This window comes from Chanodichthys erythropterus, chromosome 13, assembly GCF_024489055.1.
Source record: "Chanodichthys erythropterus isolate Z2021 chromosome 13, ASM2448905v1, whole genome shotgun sequence".
NCBI lineage: Eukaryota > Metazoa > Chordata > Actinopteri > Cypriniformes > Xenocyprididae > Chanodichthys > Chanodichthys erythropterus.
This window is the reverse complement of record NC_090233.1, coordinates 8579789-8599654: the sequence shown is the minus strand read 5'-3', so window position 1 is coordinate 8599654 and position 19866 is coordinate 8579789. Positions and strand designations below refer to the sequence as shown.

Sequence of the window (19866 nt, the reverse complement as noted above, 5' to 3'; positions counted from 1 at the left end):
CAATTCAATAAGATGCCACACAAGACTTTCCCCGGTACCGATAGGAGTGTGATGCCCTGCCAATTGTTACAGTCAGAAAGATTGTCTTTCTTTGAAAGGCAGATGATTATTCCTCTCCTCCAGTCTTCGGGTACAGTCACATTGGTCTAGCAATCGTTTGACTAGATTGGTAAGCTCATCGATTAAATCTTGGCCGCCTTTTTCAGCATCTCCGGTGTGATCTCATCCATTCTGGCCGCTTTGTCATTTCTGAGCCCTCGTACTGCCGCCACCACTTCCGCCGTGCCGATCGGGCGGTCCGCTACAGGTAGGTCATGCGCAGGATTGAATTAGTCCACTTGAAGTGGATTCTGTGGTGGCAGCTGATCAGCATCTTTTTGAAATGTTCAATCCTCCTTTGCTCTTGCGCTTCTTTGGTCAGGAGTGGTCTCCCGTGCTTATGGACACCCCACGCCTGATGGATGTTCCGGACAACACACAGACGATGTGGTAGAGTGTGTTTGCACCTCTACAGTCCGCTGCTAATTGTGCTGCTTCGTCTTGTTTTTTTAACATATGCGCATTGTCCTGCCGACAGCTCCTTTTGATTCGGCAATCTAGGGTGAAATATTAGTCATTAGCATGCTCTTGGGCCTCTAGGGTTGGCATTTGCTCACAGTGTTGCTTTGCATGTCAGTGATCGTCAACCATTTTCCAGGACTTTTCACTAATCCACCGCTCTTTATATGAACCTCGTCGCCTACCGATCAGTCTCTGCGCTTTCTACCATTATTTCTTGAAAAAGTGTCTAACAATCTTCAAGGCTGGTTGGTTCTTCGTGCACCTGAAACCAACTCCGAAGTTCTAACTTGAAGGCATTGACGACGGCAGGGTTTTTAAACCTAGCCATATTGAATGGATGCCATCATTTCAGTGGTGTTGGAAGACGCAGGAGACTAAGGCCCCTCATCGTGGTTTGACGTTGCGCAGTGTCAATCGTTATCTCTTCGACACACAGATATAGTCGATCTCATTATGCGTTCTTCCATCTTTTTCAGTTTTTCTGGCAGGTCTTTTTGTGAATGTCTTCGTGTTGATAGAATGTGTTGACGATGAAGATGTTGTTTGGCTGCACAAAAGGAGACAATTCTTTTGCACTTCATTCGTTTGCTTTGCCAAGCCATGCGAACCAAGTGTTCGTTGAGTCCTCGACATGCCCCACTAATCTGGGGTCCGTTCTTCGTACATCGCTTAATACATCTGAGATGATTTGACAGTTGTCAGATCATCTAGTCATGATAACTGAACTCTTTTGGTTCTTCAAACGAATTTGCAGATTGGATTTAAAATATCTGGATTAAATTGTCTGCGATTACTGCGCGTTCTTGTGTTCCTTGAAAAGGGCAGACTTGTCGACACTCGAAACCACGATCATCAATACAGCAATTGGTTGGCGACGACAACAACGTAGTGACTAGACTTGTGCCGATATTCGGTAATGCGATAAAGTGAAAGGAGATGAGCTGAATGAAAGTGCTCATTCACTCTCTGACAGCAGAGGGCGCTGATGGAACAGCAGCGTGCAGCGGTTACCACGGAAACCGTGCAAACAAAGTAACTGCGGTGGTGAAGTTTTTAAAATGCTTCAAACAGCCATTCATTTTTTTTTTTTTTTTGTCATCTCAGTGTTGTTCATCACAGCACCAAATAATGAATACTTAAAGACTTAAAAGGATATTTAATTTTCAAACCTAAACAGTTTTATATTTTAATATGGACTACAATATGCCCTAATGATTAGAAATGTTTATTGTGTCATATACATATGTTATTGTTATATAATATTTGTTATTGTTCAGTAAAACTTTGAAAACATACAGCTTCATTATTTAACATGTTAATTCATTATCACTAAACTGACAATAAAAATACTTATAAAGTATTATTAATTAATGTTAATTTCTTAGTTACTGTTTAATAACATTACTAAAATCAAAACAACTTATTTAATGGACCTGAGATAAAACTAACAATGATCAGCTAACATTAACAAAAAATAACACTTTCTGTAACATATGTAGCTATTGCTCAATCTTAGTTAATGCATTAAATAGAGTAAAGTGTTATCTGTTGTTCTTTATAGCCTAATTCTTTCAAACTTTCTCTGTTTGAAATTTTCAGTCAAACCTGTTAAAGTATGATAAAAATGGTTTTGCAACTTATTTTAATATTGTGATAATACCGTATACCGTGATAAAAGCTTCATCAATTAATCGCAACATGAAAATTTGATGCCGTCACATGCCTAGTAGTGACATCATAATTAAAAAATGCACCTGAAAAAAAAAAAAAAAAAAAAAAAAAAAAGACAAATTTCTGGACATTTTTCATGAGAAAACAGCCAAGCAACTATAAATGACATAAAAGTTATAATAGATCAATTAAATGTGCAGTTTTTTGTAACATGATTCCTAATTATTTAGGCCATATTCACGATTTCCTATTTGTACAGGCTTTACATTTTTATTTCAATGTTGTAAATAGCAATTCATTTAATTAACCTTTGAAACGGATTTGTTGCATTAATTAAAATTTCTTAAGGGTCAAGATCAAGTTATCTGCATCTCCTGCACTGCATCAAGCCACTCCCATACTAGCTGTCACAGTTAAAAATTAATGGACACACTGCATAGACTAACTGTACATTATATGTGTGAGTCTGCAATAAAATTAGGTATTCCCTCACAAATAAATCTCTCAATGAGTAAAACTGGCAGTGTCTATATTATGATAGACTACACAACATTAGAATATTATTTGCCAATTTATTTTTCAATTATTATTATTGTCCCTGTTCACATTAGGGTACTCTTGTAAGAAAGTAGCAGTGGCTGGGAAAGACTTTAAGCATCACCTTCTGTTTACATGAAATAAGCCTGCTCCCAACTCCGAGCAGGTTTGAGCTTATGGACCTGTTGCTATGTCAGCAAGTCCAGGATGAGCAAAGAACCGAACAATCCAAGATCATACAAAATCGTCAATCAAATCCAGCTAACTGAGTTAGCGACTTATGAAGAACGGACCCCAGGGTGTTAAAATCCCCAATCAGGAGGAGGCAAACCAATCTCTTACCACAGAAACAACAAATGATCAACAGCATACTCAATGGTTTACCCGCAGTGAAGACAGACGAAAAAAAATATGACCGCTGTGGAGGAAAACCCCTCTGGGTTTGTCCAACGCCTGATAGGTGGCTCGAAACAAAGGCTTTACTCCTTTCAAACTTAAATTAGAATGCCACTGTTTTCATCACTGCAACTTCCTGAACACACACACAAGAAATTAATTACGTTCAGCCCAAGCAAAGGCTGAATATAGGCTTTATTAGGTCACAGTGTTACATATCACATATACAGCACTTGACTGGTCCTGATTAACTACTTCAATAAAACCACATGGTAATTTTCTTTCATTTTGTTTTTAATTCTCCTCCTGTTTTGCCTCCATTGCTGCTTAAACAAGTGGACCCCGAAACTGCGTAGTTTAATGAAAGTCTGCAAATTAGTACCTGACGAAAGCTTTAAACATGTTAAATTTTCAATCATTATGCTGGAAAACACATCAGAATAATTTCTGTTAAGCTTGTGTATATATTTAGTAAAAGTTGTTAAGTTATTAAGCAATAGCTCATCAGTTTTTTTTTTCCTTTATGTTCTATAGAATGACCACTATAGAACTCTAGGCATACGTTTTCCTTGACTGGTTTTCCCTTTAGATTTCAACAACAACATAGGCCAGGGGTGTCAAACTCAGTTCCTGGGCCACAGCTCTGCAGAGTTTAGCTCCAACCCTAAATAAAACGCCTAATTTCTGGTTTTCCAACCCTAATTTCTGATCCAGCTAATCAAGTCTTTCAGGCTTATTTGAAAACTGCAGGTATGCGTGTAGGAGCTAAACTCTGCAGGGCTCACATTGGCTATAGAGTTTTTTTACTTGAAGCGGTGCTGCAACTGAGCCGTCTACTCTCCAATCGCTTTCGTGGTACTTTGATGTCATATGACAATCGATCTGTGCAGCGCCGCTTCAAGTCAGACACACATATAAGCCTACATTGTTGTTGAAAACGAAAGTAAAAGAGTGACGCAGAGGGTGGAACAACCTGTCACTCACATGAGATCGACCAATAGCAAACCACAATGATCTAACCATTCGATCAATTGCTCATGGACAAAATCAAGTCCCACCCTACATTTTATTTCTTGTTCGAGAAGCCGTTTCACTCGGATATACAGTGCATCCAGAAAGAATTCACATCACTTCACTTTTTCCACATTTTGTTATGTTACAGCCTTTTTCCAAAAGGGATTAAATTCATTATTTTCCTAAAAATTCTACAAACAATACCCCATAATGACAATGTGAGAAGTACATTTATATTTCATAAATTTGCAAAGATATCAAACAAACTTACGTATTCACAGCCTTTGCTCAATACTTTGTTGAAACACCTTTGGTTCCAATTACAGCCTCAAGTCTTTTTGAGTATGATGCTACAAGCTTGGCACACTATTTGTGGGCAGTTTCTCCCATTCTTCTTTGTAGGACCTCTCAAGCTCCATCAGGTTGGATGGGAAGTGTCACAGTGAGGCCCTGTGACTAGAGACTTGAATTATAAAAAGGACTTTTATTTTGACAATGGACTGTGAAAACACATACATGCATACATTTTTGGTAACATCACACACACTTATCTGTTTTGCGCATATGGAACATCAGTTAACACAGATATGTTGGTATCACTGATCATGTGTTGTTCACGTCCTCAACATGCCATTCCTCTTATGTTGATTTGTGTTGTGTTATGTTATGTTAAGAAGTAAAACAAGACCGTTTATGTTAATGTAAATGTTTATTGTTTTATATTACCACTTACATATCATAAATAGTCATACTTACGTACTGGAACATTTTCCCATCCCAAACAGACAAACCCAGTCACAGTAAAAGCCACCATTTTGAGGATTACATTCCCGCCAATAGACAGCACAGTCCATTATTCTCATGTGTGAGGGGGAGATTGGTGATCTGATAATTCTTGGTTGGGCATTGTTAAACATTAATTGTAAATTGAGTTTGTTTTGTTCTAAATGCTTATGTATTTTATAACAGTTTATCTCTTTGTTACTGTTAATTCACATTTATATATATATATATATTTTTCAGATTCTTTATTACCTTTTAAATTTCTAAATGGTTTAGGCCAATTAGGAGGGGCTTGGTCTTTTTAAGATGGCCTCTCAGAGTTGTCTGGTAGCTTGTAGAGTGAGTTTGAGTGAAACTACGGTCTTTTGGGTCAATTTATTGGCATAGCCAAAAGTTTGTTTGTTAGTATAACTTTTGAACAGTTTTAATTGTATATTTTTTTGGACTATCACTGTAAATACCATTGACGCACCACTGGAAAACCTTTATTTTTGCTTCACTTGGAATAAACACTGAACTTTTGGCTGTATTAACACGTCACGTCATTTTTACGCCTCCATCTGCCGGTACATTCAAAGCAGTGGTGCTGCTGCTGTTCAAACATCTTTGGGGCCTTGTTGCAGTTGGCACACGACTGTCTTTGTTACAGGAAGCGTCAGTGCACAGCCATTTTCAGATCTCTGTAGAGATGTTCAATCGGGTTCAAGTCTGGGCTCTGGCTGGGCCACTCAAGGACATTCACAGAGTTGTCTCATAGCCACTCCTTTGTTATCTTGGCTTTGTGCTTTGGGTCATTGTCCTGTTGGAAGATGAACCTTCACCCCAAACTGAGGTCCAGAGTTCTCTAGAGTAGGTTCTCATTAAGGATGTTTCTGAACATTGCTGCATTCATCTTTCCTTCCATCCTGACTAGTCTCCCAGTTTCTGATGCTGAAAAACATCCCCACAGCATGATGCTGCCATCACTATGCTTCACTGTAGGGATGGCATTGGCCAGGTGATGAGTGGTACATGGTTTCCTCCAGACATGACGTTTGCTATTCAGGCTAAAGTTCAATTTTTGTTTCATCAGACCAGAGAATTTTGTTCCTCATGGTCTGAGAGTCCTCCAGGCGGGCTGTCATGTGCCTTTTGCTGCAGAGATGGTTGTTCTTCTGGAAGGTTCTCCTCTCTCCACAGAGAAATGCTGGAGCACTGTCAGAGTGACCATCTGGTTCTTGGTCACTTCCCTGACTAAGGCCCTTCTCCCCCAATTGCTCAGTTTGGCCGGGAGGCCCACTCTAGGAAGAGTCCTGATGGTTCCAAACGTCTTCCATTAATGGATATTGGAGGTCACTGTGATCATTGGGACCTTTAACGCTGCAGAAATGTTTCTGTACCCTTCCCCATATCTGTGCCTACATACAATCCTGTCTCTGAGATCTACAGACAATTCCTTGGAATTCATGGCTTGGTTTGTCCTCTGACATGCACTGTTAACTGTGGGACCTTATATACACAGGTGTGTGCCTTTCCAAATCATGTCCAGTCAACCGAATTTACCACAGGTGGACTCCAATCAAGTTGTAGAAACATCTCAAGAACGATCAATGGAAACAGGATGCACCTGAGCTCAATTTTGAATGTCATGGCAAAGGCTGTTAATACTTATGTACATGTGATTTTTGTCACAATACATTGTTTGGAGAATTTTGAGGAAAATAATGAATGTAATCCCTTTTGGAATAAGGCTGTAGTAACAAAATGTGGAAAAAGTAAAGCGCTGTGAATACTTTCCGGATGCACTGTATGTCACAATAGGAAAAAGTCTATCACAACTTCCATTTCATGCCGACTTTAAGAAGCCAATACTGATTATTTTTTAAATTGTAGATAACCAAGAAAGTGGGCGATATTAAAATCCAATACCATTTTATTGAAATAAATTCCAACTGAAACACTTATCAAAATATCATTTTTAAATGCTATGATTGAATTTAGGCATCTCAATGTTATAATGTACAGTATGAAAATGGATATTCATTTTGAGAATTGCTTATAAATACAGATAAAAATCAAAAATATCTCACTAATATGAGCTGAAAACCAATATGATGCCGATATATTGTACATCTCTAGTCATACTCAGTCATGGTTTGCTTCTCCACCCAAGTATTATATTTCAGCATGTAACTCAATGATTTGTGCTACAGAGGTGAATGATACTTCTAAACATGCAACTCTTAGTGGAACGATACTTTTTAAAGCAAAAAGTTATGATTTTCACCTGGCGGATGTCAAAACTGCTGATAATCAACCAATCATCCAAACCAGAAGCCACTCCGAAGACCAAAGGCAGTAATGCAGCAAAATTTCACTACAAAATCTGCTAACGCAGCATCAGATCCATATGGTATATGATCAACACAATCTATTACATAGATTGTAATATAATGACTGAACACAGAGGCATTATCTAATAACAATCTAATAACAATAATGATCAATTCATTAATTTCCCCTGCATGTTGAAAAGCCATTGTGAATCCAGTGAGGTCTAGAAACAGCAGCTGTTGAGAATGATCACAGGTCATGAGAGAGCAGAAGTGATGTGAGCTCAGACTCCCTGTACCAGATGCTCTGTCCTCACTGGCACAGACCTGCTGTTAAGGACCTCATTCAGTCTTTAGCACTCCTTAGTCCTGTGTCAAGTCACAGTACGTGTCTGTCTTGAAATAAACTACAAACTTCAACCCCAAAGTTCAGTGGAATGTGTCTCTCTGATTTCAAAACATGCAATAAGAGCAAACTATTGTTTCAGTTACACACTGCCCCCTTGTGGTTAGACTGGGAGCATGTCAACTTTAAATCACATGTTTACAATTAGCATGCTATATTAAGCAATAAATATAGAAGTATATTTGAATAGCTGTATTGTAAGTAGTATGACAGTATGCTCAATCATGTCATCCATTTGTAGTCCAACCTGCAAGAGGCTGTGGCTCCCTCAGGAATGTTTTGTTTTTAGAACAAAATATTTTGGACAAAATAAGGTCTGTGGTAAACATTATTGAAGACACTTTTACGTATTGTTCAACATGACGACAAATGGCATACAGTCAAGCATGAATTCTGAAGTGGCTGTATTGTCTGTAACGCTGTCACAAAGTCACAATCTTGTGGTGTTTGTAGTCTTTATTTAGCAATCTCAGTTAAAAACAATGGTCTCAAAATTCAAGTTTGAAAACTGATTATGTGTAATATTACACTGTTTATGTTGGACACTCCAATTCAAAACTTTGTGGTCAGTAAGAATTCATTTGACTTTTTTGAAAGTCTCTTATGCTTGCCAAAGCAGCATTTCTTTGATCAACAAAAAGTAAAATCTATTGTTGTGAAATATTATTACAATTTAAAATAACTTTTATATTCGACTATAATTTAAAATGAGCCAAACCTTTTCCTAGACAATTATACACAAAATCATCATGTATAACCATCCAAGAAAAGGTTTTAGTTTTTATTTTGAACTAAAAACTAATATTTTCCATTAAAATATGGGTAATTGAATATGTAAATATTCAAATCCCTATATGTAAGTCATAGAATAATTTTACCTTTCAGATGAATCTTGTTTACTGGGATTCTGTATTATCTGTCATCAGTTATTCAATTATTCAACTATATCTATATCTATCTATTATATACATATTTTATATATTTATTAGGAGCCATCTTACCCCTCTTTTAATATTTCACATTTTGTGCAATAACAACTAAATTAGCAAATATTTCTATTTATTTCCTTTAATAACACATTGTCTGATGCATCACCATCCTGCACATACTAAACTTATATCTAAATATGTTATAGTTTAAAACTGTTAACCCTAGTTACCCTACAGTATAAACATGTACTGTGCACAGAATGCAAATTTCCTGTCTGCATAGATTACTTTCAGACCCTCCCTTGAATATACAGCTCTCTGCTGACACTATGTGGTGTTTCAGAATTACTGCATGGGCCCAAATCTATATACTGCACGGAAATGACTAAGCAGTGAGTGTGAAAGAGAGCATCATGTTTAGAATATTTAGACTAGTTTGTACCATGCAGCAGTCCAGACAGAGGACAGACGGAGAGCCCAGCAGACCAAACACTTCTCCACACAGCAGACACTGTGAAAGGCCGTTTCCAACTGCAGACCTCCTCATGTTCTCCAGACGCTCCACTAGACGCCTGAAACATAGATTTAAAATTTACTGTCTTCATGTTGTTTCTACATTCATTTGGAGATTAAATGTGAAATTACAATATAAAAATATATTAAAAACTTCAATGTTATATGCCATTAATCACGATTAATTACAGAAAAGTGCAATTAGTTTTTTTTTTTTTTTTTTTGATCGATTGACAGCACTATATAAAATATTTCTATTTCAAATAAATGCTGTTCTGTTCATCACAAAAACCTGAAGAAAAAAAATGTATCACGGTTTCCACAAAAGGATCATGTGACACTGAAGACAGGAGTAAGGATGCTGAAAATTCAGCTTGGCATCACAGGAATAAATTCCATTTTAAAAAATATTCAAATATAAAAGTTATTTATTTTAAATTTAAATAATATTTCACAATAGTACTGTTTTACTGTACTTTTGATCAAATAAATGCAGCTTTGGTGAGCAATTCTGTCAAAAACATTGAAAATCTTTCTCCCTGTGAGACCCCAGACATAAGTAATGTTTTTGATGTGTGGCATTTTAAACAAACTTTTTAAAACATCAAGCAGAAATCTTGTTTATAATCAATTAGGGAAAGTCATTACGTGACTATTGCTCAGTGCAAATGAGTACACCCCCTTTGAAAAGTAACATTTTAAACAATATCTCAATGAACACAAAATCAATTTCCAAAATGTTGACAAGACTAAGTTTAATATAACATCTGTTTAACTTATAACATGAAAGTAAGGTTAATAATATAACTTAGATTACAAATTTTTCAGCTTTACTCAAATTAGGGTGATGCAAAATTGAGTACACCCCACAACAAAAACCACTACATCAAGTACTTTGTATGGTACTTTCATTTTTGCATCACCCTAATTTGAGTACAACTGAAAATGTTGTTCTCCAAGTTAAATTATTAACCTTACTTTCATGTTATAAGTTAAACAGATGTTATATTAAACTTAGTCTTGCCAACATTTTGGAAATTGTTTTTGTGTTCATTGAGATATTGTTTAAAATGTTACTTTTCAAAGGGGGTGTACTCATTTACGCTGAGTACTGAGTATGTACAACCCAGTAACTTTGTTTTGGTAAGCCTTTCTCTGCAAGCATGAGAAAAAACGAGCCGCTCAGATTTCGCGCCCCTTGTGACGTGGGAAGGGGATCTTATAATCAGTGTTACTAATGCCGTTAATTTTTTCAGTAACGAGTAATCAAACAAATTACTTTTTTCCCCCCATTACAACGCTGTTACTGTTACTGGCAAAAAAAATATGCTGCGTTACTATAATTGAGCTCACTGAAGCAGTTTTCATCAGAGTAAGCTCTCTCTCACAAAGATTTTTCTCTAATGTGTGCTGCGGTTAGTCATACACAACTATAATTTTAAACTGATAATAATGTACGATGCTCTGTCTGTGTGTCTGTGTCTGTGTGAGAGAGAGCATGTGAGCAGAGCACGAGCTCAAGCCAGAATACCCTTTGTGACATGCTGGATCGAAAATATGTGAAATAAGTTTTTCTACTCGACTAGTAGTTGTTAATTTAAGCCATTAGTCGATCACATTTATATTAATTTAATTTCTTAAATACTGGAGAGAATAAAATAATAATGAGCGTTTATGTAATATAGGCTATGCACTCAAGTGCACGCATAACGCTTGCCATAAAGAACCGGCAAAAGAAAAGATTATGAATATGACAAAAAAAAAACAGCAAGGAGACATTTTAATTGTTTATTAATAAACTAATGTTTTCTGAATCAGTGTCGGCTGCAAAGATGAAGTTGACATTGCTGACTCCCATCATCTCCACATATATTGGACGCGCCTAGAGAGAGAATGTACATTTCATTCGGATTAGGCTACATGATCAGAGTAGCCTATTTCTTTTTCGTTTTTAGATATTTCAAGTTTTTTTATAGATATATTTCTCATGTCTGCGAGGCAAGCAGCCTATACACTGAGTTTCGGTTCATTTAGCCTATAAGTCACGCTCCAGGTCACGCGCCCGCGCATCCATGATTATATTGTCTGCTATATTTGCTTCTTATTTATTAAATCCAGGCAATTGGTTGATGAAACATTGATTAAAATTAAGATACAATTTTAACAAAATGAAATTCACTTTAAAGAGAGGCTTTCTATAAAACAAAACTTAATGAAGTGGTCAAAATCATGTCTGACTCACTCCATGACTCCCGATATATTGCACATCTTATGATGCATCTTACTCATGCTGTTCACCTTTCATAATCAAGTAAATTAATTTAAAACATAGGACTATTTAAACATATATATGAAACAAAATTTTCTTTAATGGCTACCAACACGTATTGTACAGTACAGAGAAATTTCATAAGCAAGAGCGGATCATGAGTCACGAGTCGGATCAAGAATTATTTATTCTTAGACTTATATTTAATAATGGGGGCATTCAAGTTATTTGACATATATATATATATATATATATATATATATATATATATATATATATATATATATATATATATATATATATATATACACACACACACACACACATATATATACACACACACATATATACACACACACACACACACACATATATACACATACATACATATATATATATATTTTTTTTTTTAAAGTAACGCAATAGTTACTTTCCTTGGTAATTAGTTACTTTTATAATGATGTAACTCAGTTACTAACTCAGTTACTAGTTACTTCTCACAAATAGTAACTATAACTAATTACTTTTTCAAAGTAACGTGCCCAACACTGCTTATAATTACCGTCCCACTGCTTATAATTACCGACACATTCTGGGGACATCAGAGACTTGTATTACATTTTGTGAAAAGGGTCATAATAGGTCCCCTTTTAACATTAAAAAAATTAGGCTGGCCATTGTATGACAAGGCAAAATAAGGCATGAAAAAGCACAAATGTGATGCAGAGTGATAAAGTCTCACCCAATCCGGTGTTGCTCAATGATTTCGAGTTGCTCAGCACGGTGGAGGACACTCATGATGAGATCCAGCTCGGTTTTCTCAATTGTCTGAGCTTTCCTCTGTCTCTCGGACTGAAATGTGTGGATGGACCAACCTGTATGTAACCTGGGTGTAATCCAGTCACATGAACAAGAGAAAAATCACATCATAGATCAGTGAGAAATTAATGCTTTTTAATAATGCAAACACATCACATTGTTTTTGTCAAACGACATGCTGAAATGCATTTTGCGCAACAAAATAAAAAAAAAAAACAACAAAAAAAACACACTTACTTTGCTCTAAGCGCTAGCTGTCTGTCATTGGGACAGACCCACTGCTCATTCTCACTGCCAAACATTGTGTCTGTCATGATTCACTGTGGAGCTGTAATAGAGCAGAATGAAAAGTCTAAAATCATAAAATAATCAGGTATTTGATGTAAAGTATGAAACAACAGGAGTAATAGGTTTGAGAATGTAATTGTCAGGATATATATAGGTGAATGAAATAGCATTCACCTTCAACGTCACAACCGTTCATTGGCTTTGACAGGTGTTGTCTGTTTGTTGTGATAGAGCTTACATCCAATTATGTAGAACTGGAAGGACGCGGCTCAATTATTGGATTACTCGTCTCACAACACCTGCCAAATAACAGTTTTGGAGACCAAACACGAAGACATATTGTGCTGTCTGTCTAACATAAGAATTATTTACATAACATTTAATCAAGAAAATAACAGCACCTTATTGAATGAAATAATACTGTATAGATGTCACTATGTTCTGGTACTGCATGGATCCCATTTAATAATTAATGTGTTATATGCAAGTTAAATGAAAGGGGTTGTGTAACAGAAACAATCCAACAAAAAAACAAGCAAAAATGTAAACAAAATCTAACTTTTTTTTCTGAAGTTAAACCATAAATAGCATAGAAACATGTAGACTTTCACAAATTAATGATTTAATGATATAAACTAAATGTAAATTATTTTATAATGAATGATAATAAAAATAAAGTTTATTAACATTAATATATAAATGTCTGAATTAAGTAATCAAAAAATAAATGGAATAAACCGACACTATTTTTACAGGATAAGAATCACTTTTTTTGACAATATGACATTTCTATTTTTAAGAACATTATTGAATTAATGAATATAAATTGTGCTTTTAACTAAATAATATTATTATTATTATTACTACTATTATTATTAAGTATAATTTATATAATTCAGTAATATTCTTACAAATGTCAAGGTCATTTATGAATGCATAACAACAACAATAAATTAATAATAAATAGCATTCATATATTACCTTACATTTGTATTTGTAAGAATATAATTGAAATACTTTATTTAAATTATAGGCTACATTTAAATTATGTATAAATTGATATAACAACAACAACAACAATAATAATAATGTGTATTATTATTTATTTATATTATTATTACTATTAAGAGGCTTTAAATCACAGGCCATGATGGAGACATCATTTACTGTTGACACCCAATGCATTTATAAACTTTCTGCATACTGTATTGTGCATAAATTTAAGTTAAAGCACCTACTCATAAAAAAAATAAATAAATAAATTAAAAAAAAAGAAAGAAAGAAACTGACTTTCTCTCTCTCAAACACACACAAAGATACAATCTACACCTTTAGGGTTAACCAGGGCAAGTCTGTTTACTTTTCCATGAGGAGAACTGCACTTTATTTGGCTCTGCTGCTCAGGCCTCGGGGCACAGATGACAACCGCTCCAACAAACTACTTTGTTACACTAGCACACTTCACAGTATAGCGTTTCCTCCCAAGCCAACAACTGTAATTTCAGGGAAAGAAAACTTGAAAGCTGCAAACCCTGGTATTTCCTTGAAGAGTTCAGATATCAAACATTCCCTTTTCTTATTACAACCTCCAAGTGACACGCTGTAGAAATCGCTGACTGATATCCAGTAGGATATAATAAAAAAAAAAAAAAAAAAAAAAAAAAACATACAGTACTCCTCTATCCATTACATTAACTACTCTCTCTGACTGCAGGCAAGACATCTTTCTTAAGACGTCAATATTCAGGCATCCATTCAAGTCCAATCCACTTAAATGCTGATAGAAAACAGGCACAGACAGACAAGAAAGAGTGTTTACCTTAGGAGAGGACAGATAAAGTGGTGTTGCTGCAGGCCGTATCTCAGCATAAGAAAGTGAGAGAAGAGGAAACAAGGCTGCGGAGGAGGAGGAGGAAACTCCTGATTATACTGATCTCAGATCAGGTTCGCTGCCTCTCCTGCAATGGATCAGGTCACATGACCCAAGCACATTTCATCCAAAACATCCTGCTCCTCCACTGATTACAGTGATTGAATAAAGAAACAAAAGAGTGACGGTGACAAAGCCAAACGGAGACAGGCCTCCGAGGTGCTAGAGGCTAAAGGCTTTACTATTGACCTGGCCTTTAAAATCAGTCAATAGAAATCACAGTAATCTCATTCGCTTGGTCTGCTGCAACACTAAATCGTTTAGAATAGCATATTAAAGGACGACTACATTGTAAAACTTCTTGTGGAAAACAAAGTATCAGTGGTGGTTATGCAATTAGGCCGTATGGTAGATGAACAGTTGCAAAGACCTTACAATCTTTATGAAAAGTGGCGTCGAGTTAAGGCTGCTCTGACAGTGCCTGCTCAAAATTGTGTAAAGACAAATATAAAAGGCAGACTAAATTATGCCTGCTCAGTCCCACCTAGCCCCAAAGTACAGTATACAGTTATAATTGCTGTGTAAATCCATTTATGCCACCTCAGATGAGCATTAAACTGTGTAAAGACATTTATCACAATAAAATTACCTGTATCTCAGATGCACCCAATAACTTTGGTTTTACTAGCTTGTTAGAATTATTTCAGGAACTCAGTCAATAAAATTAAGACAATAAAACTGTCTATTTGCACACTTAGCCACTCTTGTACTGCACAGTAAGTGTATGAGAGTCATTGCCAAATAAAACTAAAAGTGTCATTAACAAGAATAATAGCAGCTTTCAAACAAAACCCTTTGACAAAAGAAGTTTGTTGGGCTTTAAATTATAAGACAACAAGCACATAAAAGTATACTTTCTAGTGACCATGTTCACAGTTGTTGTGATGATTTATAGCTAGAACACCTGTGTGAATGTGAGGAGAAATTACTTCAAAATACACTAAAATCACCTTGAGAGCAGATGGTTAGAAACAAAGAGCCTCAGGAGGGGGAAAAGGGAAGTTTAGAGAACATTGCTAGCATCATTTGCTTGGTCTCACAATATCAAGTTATCTAATGCAATCCAGAAAATCTTCTTCAAAATGTCTACAGGCATTAATCTTGACAATGTCACATTGATTTTTGTTAAAAACAACAGTTTTATTCCCAAACAAACAACATAGAGAGTAACAAACAGATGGTCTAAACACAACAAGTGCACCGCGCACGCCTTACCTTTGAGACGTGATGTGTCCAAAGTAGAAGTTATTTAATAGCCGTTCAGCTGTCGGACCCAAACCCCATTGGCAGGGTCAAAGCTGTGCGAAGTCTGCGAACCCAAAAAGGTAGCAGGTGTCACAGAAAAGAGAGTAATCCCATGGATAATAGTGTGAAGCGGTGTTTGTTGCGCTTTGAGGTTTGTTTGCCGCCGTGGACGAGAGCCACGCAGTAGTGTATCTACAACTCTGTGAAAAGAGTGTGAGGGGAAAATCTGAGGTCACACCTTTCTGCCACAGCAGATGCTGGAGAGCTGACCACGTGCTCGCTCCCGGGCAAACGCGCGCACATATACGCGGCGCGTGCGAGTTTCCAAGGAGAACGAAAGAGGAAGTACGGTAAACTGTACGCTGTTTATTTATCAGAGCGCCGGTGTGGTTAAAAGGTCTTTATGTTAAAATTAAGCAAACATCTTTTATTGTCTTGGTCAATAAAACTACGGATTAAAATCAACGTCAAAAAGTTAAAGTCAAAGTTAATAAGATTTTTCCCCTTACTCCAGGTAGATGCCAGGTACAGAACATGTAACTAGATTATTAGCTGCTAAACTCTGTGCCTGTGACACTAACAATAAATACAAATACTTATTAATTTTGCTTAAAACTTAACAAGTCACAAACAATCCTGGAAAATATTTAGACAGAAATTGCAACCTGCCAAGAGGCCAGTGTCTCTCCTGGGTATCTTAGCAACAGGAGCTTGTGGAAAAAAGCACAGACCCCCACACAGGAGGAGAAGAACACAGTTGGGCTATAAAATCAATAAAATCAGGCTGTGTCACCAATAAAATGAGGTATCCCTGAGGTATTCACAAAAAAAAAAAAAAAAGCCTAGTGACAGGTGTACTTTTCTGCCTGCAGTTTGTGTGGGAGTTCTTGTTCAAACTGAATTCTGTCTAAACAACATAGAAAACAAGTGACAGTGTGTTTCTTCTGAGTTGGGACTTTTACTGTTCAAATATGTTTGTTAAAACTCTTGAGTGTGAGTGAATACATTTCTGGATATGTTGAATTAAATATAAAGTATATTGTAAATTTTGAACACATTTTAATACTTAAAAGTAACTGAAAATATTGGAGAGACTGGGGCTAGTTTATATATAAATAATATATATATATATATATATATATATATATATATATATATATATATATATATATATATATATATATACACAGTGGGTACGGAAAGTATTCAGACCCCCTTAAACTTTTCACTCTTTGTTATATTGCAACCATTTGCTAAAATCATTTAAGTTCATTTTTTTTCCTCATTATTGTACACACAGCACCCCATATTGACAGAAAAACACAGAATTGTTGACATTTTACAGATTTATTAAAAAATAAAAATTAAATATCACATGGTCCTAAGTATTCAGACCCTTTGCTCAGTATTTAGTAGAAGCACCCTTTTGATCGAATACAGCCATGAGTCTTTTTGGGAAAGATGCAACTAGTTTTTCACACCTGGATTTGGGGATCCTCTGCCATTCCTTCATGCAGATCCTCTCCAGTTCTGTCAGGTTGGATGGTAAACATTGGTGTACAGCCATTTTTAGGTCTCTCCAGAGATGCTCAATTTGGTTTAAGTCAGGGCTCTGGCTGGGCTATTCAAGAACAGTCACAGAGTTGTTGTGAAGCCACTCCTTCGTTATTTTAGCTGTGTGCTTAGGGTCATTGTCTTGTTGGAAGGTAAACCTTCGGAAGCTCTAGGAAGGGTTCTGGTCATCCCAAACGTCTTCCGTTTAAGGATTATGGAGGCCACTGTTCTCTTAGGAACCTTAAGTGCAGCAGAAATTGTTTTGTAACCTTGGCCAGATCTGTGCCTTGCCACAATTCTGTCTCTGAGCTCTTCAGGCAGTTCTTTTGACCTCATTATTCTCATTTGCTCTGACATGCACTGTGAGCTGTAAGGTCTTATATAGACAGGTGTGTGGCTTTCCTAATCAAGTCCAATCAGTATAATCAAACACAGCTGGACTCAAATGAAGGTGTAGAACCATCTCAAGGATGATCAGAAGAAATGGACAGCACCTGAGTTAAATATATGAGTGTCACAGTAAAGGGTCTGAATACGTAGGACCGTGTGATATTTCAGTTTTTCTTTTTTAATAAATCTGCAAAAATGTCAACAATTCTGTGTTTTTCTGTCAATATGGGGTGCTGTGTGTATTAATGAGGAAAAAAATTTAACTTTGAATGATTTTAGCAAATGGTTGCAAATAACAAAGAGTAAAAAATTTTAGGGGGTCTGAATACTTTCCGTACCCACTGTATATATATATATATACAGTGTAAGGATTTGAGTAAGTTTGACAAGGGCCAAATTGTGATGGCTAGAAGACTGGGTCAGAGCATCTCCAAAACTGCAGCTCTTGTGGGGTGTTCCCGGTCTGCAGTGGACAGTATCTATCAAAAGTGGTCCAAGAAAGGAACAGTGGCAACAGGGTCACGGGCAGCCAAGGCTCATTGATGCACGTGGGGAGCGAAGGCTGGCCCATGTGGTCCGATCCAAAAGACGAGCTATTGTAGCTCAGATTGCTCAAGAAGGTAATGCTGGTTCTGATAGAAAGGTGTCAGAATACACAGTGCATCACAGTTTGATGTGTATGGAGCTGCATATCTGCAGACCACTCAGGGTGCCCATGCTGACCCCTGTCCACTGCCGAAAGTGCCAACAGTGGACGCGTGAGCATCAGAACTGGACCAGAGCAATGGAAGAAGGTGGCCTGGTCTGATGAATCCGATACTCAGTTATTAACAATGTTGGAAACAGTTGTGCTGCTTAATATTTTTTATTTTTTTTTGGAAGATGATACTTTTTTCAGGATTCATTGATGAATAAAAAGTTAAAAAGAACAGCATTTATTCAAAATAGAAATCTTTTCTAACATAACAAATAAATGACAGTTAAAACATTTTAAAATACAAAGTTATTTTAAATGATAATATTCCATAATATTACTGTATTTTGGATCATATAAATGAGACTTTCAAGAAGTCAACCTATTTTAGCTGTTGTAAAAACACATTCAGACAAGAATTGACTATATAATGAAAGTACACTTGCTTTCTCAAAGATCAAGATTACTTTATTGTGTATACTTATTTACTTTACTATTGGATACATCTATACTGATGCTGCCTAACCCAGTCACTAACTATAGTACATGACTGTAGCTTTCAGCCAGGAGAAGATGTCGTCAGGTGGCGTCCAACTTTCACAGGGTGTTTCAACCCTGAACCACAACACCCTCCAGTTGGCGGGTTGGCAGTGGTGGCCAATCACTACCCACCTCCTCCTGGCCCCCAGCTCAACTCCTCCCTCCTACTCCAGAGCCAGCAAGATGCTCTTTCTGCTGCCTCACCCAACCTACGAACAGCTGTCTTCCTCTCCCTACCTTGTAAGCCCAGAGCGGTGAGTGTCTTCCACACAGACTGTGCCGGGAAGCCCCTACACCCGACCTCAACTGGGAATAGCCAGGTCTGCCACCCTTTGGCCCTACACTGCTCTACGAGGTCCTGATACTTGGTGGCTTTCCGCTCATAGGCCTCCTCGCACCCGTCTTCCCACGGGACTGTCAGTTCGATCAAGATTATTTTCCTTGCCTCCTCGGACCATAAGACCATGTCTGGCCTCAGCTGTGTTTGCACAACCTGGTGGAAGACTAGTTTCCTTCCCAGGTCCACCCTCATCTCACAGGCTTGTGCTGCTAGCAAGAGGCTCTTCTTAGTCTTCTTGGGGGCTGGTGGTTTCTTCCCTTCTCTGACGAACTGAATAGATGTTGCCGGCCTTGTACTGGTCTGGTGCTTTTTCTGCCTCTCCCGCTCCAAGATGTCAGCCAGTGCACTGAGAACCTTGTCATGGCGCCACCTGTATCTTCCTTGGCTAAGAGCTGTGAGCTGTTTATATATATTTTTTACCTCTAATAAACCACTATGTCCAACTGACAGCATCCAGTGTGTGAGGTCTGAATGCGCTCTGATGCCGAAGTGATCTCTCACACTCAGAAGTATACGCGCGAGAGATCACTTCCATCATCAGAGCGTGTTTTCAGACCTTACCAACTGGATGCTCAAGGAAGTTGGACATAGTGGTGTATTAGAGGTAAAAAAAATATATAAATACTGTTCAATTTCTGACACAAACCGATCGTTTCATGTCTTAGGACATCAATG

General features: G+C 37.0%; 1 protein-coding gene across 5 annotated transcripts in view; it reads right to left on the bottom strand.

The window, feature by feature from the left end:
* doc2b (double C2-like domains, beta) overlaps positions 1-15926 on the bottom strand; it is a 286240-nt gene extending 270314 nt beyond the window's left edge. For 4 of the 5 annotated variants that reach the window (XM_067407184.1, XM_067407186.1, XM_067407188.1 and 1 more), the window contains exons 1-4: positions 15644-15926; positions 12448-12538; positions 12134-12277; positions 9052-9181 (exon numbers count right to left, since the gene is read on the bottom strand). In XM_067407184.1, coding sequence (XP_067263285.1) covers positions 9052-9181; positions 12134-12277; positions 12448-12524 — 351 coding nt within the window. In that variant the 5' untranslated portion in view covers positions 12525-12538; positions 15644-15926. Of the gene's footprint in view, positions 1-9051; positions 9182-12133; positions 12278-12447; positions 12539-14317; positions 14353-15643 lie in introns of those variants that run through there. The other variant, XM_067407185.1, reaches the window with a different exon arrangement.
* Between the last annotated feature and the right edge of the window lie 3940 nt (positions 15927-19866).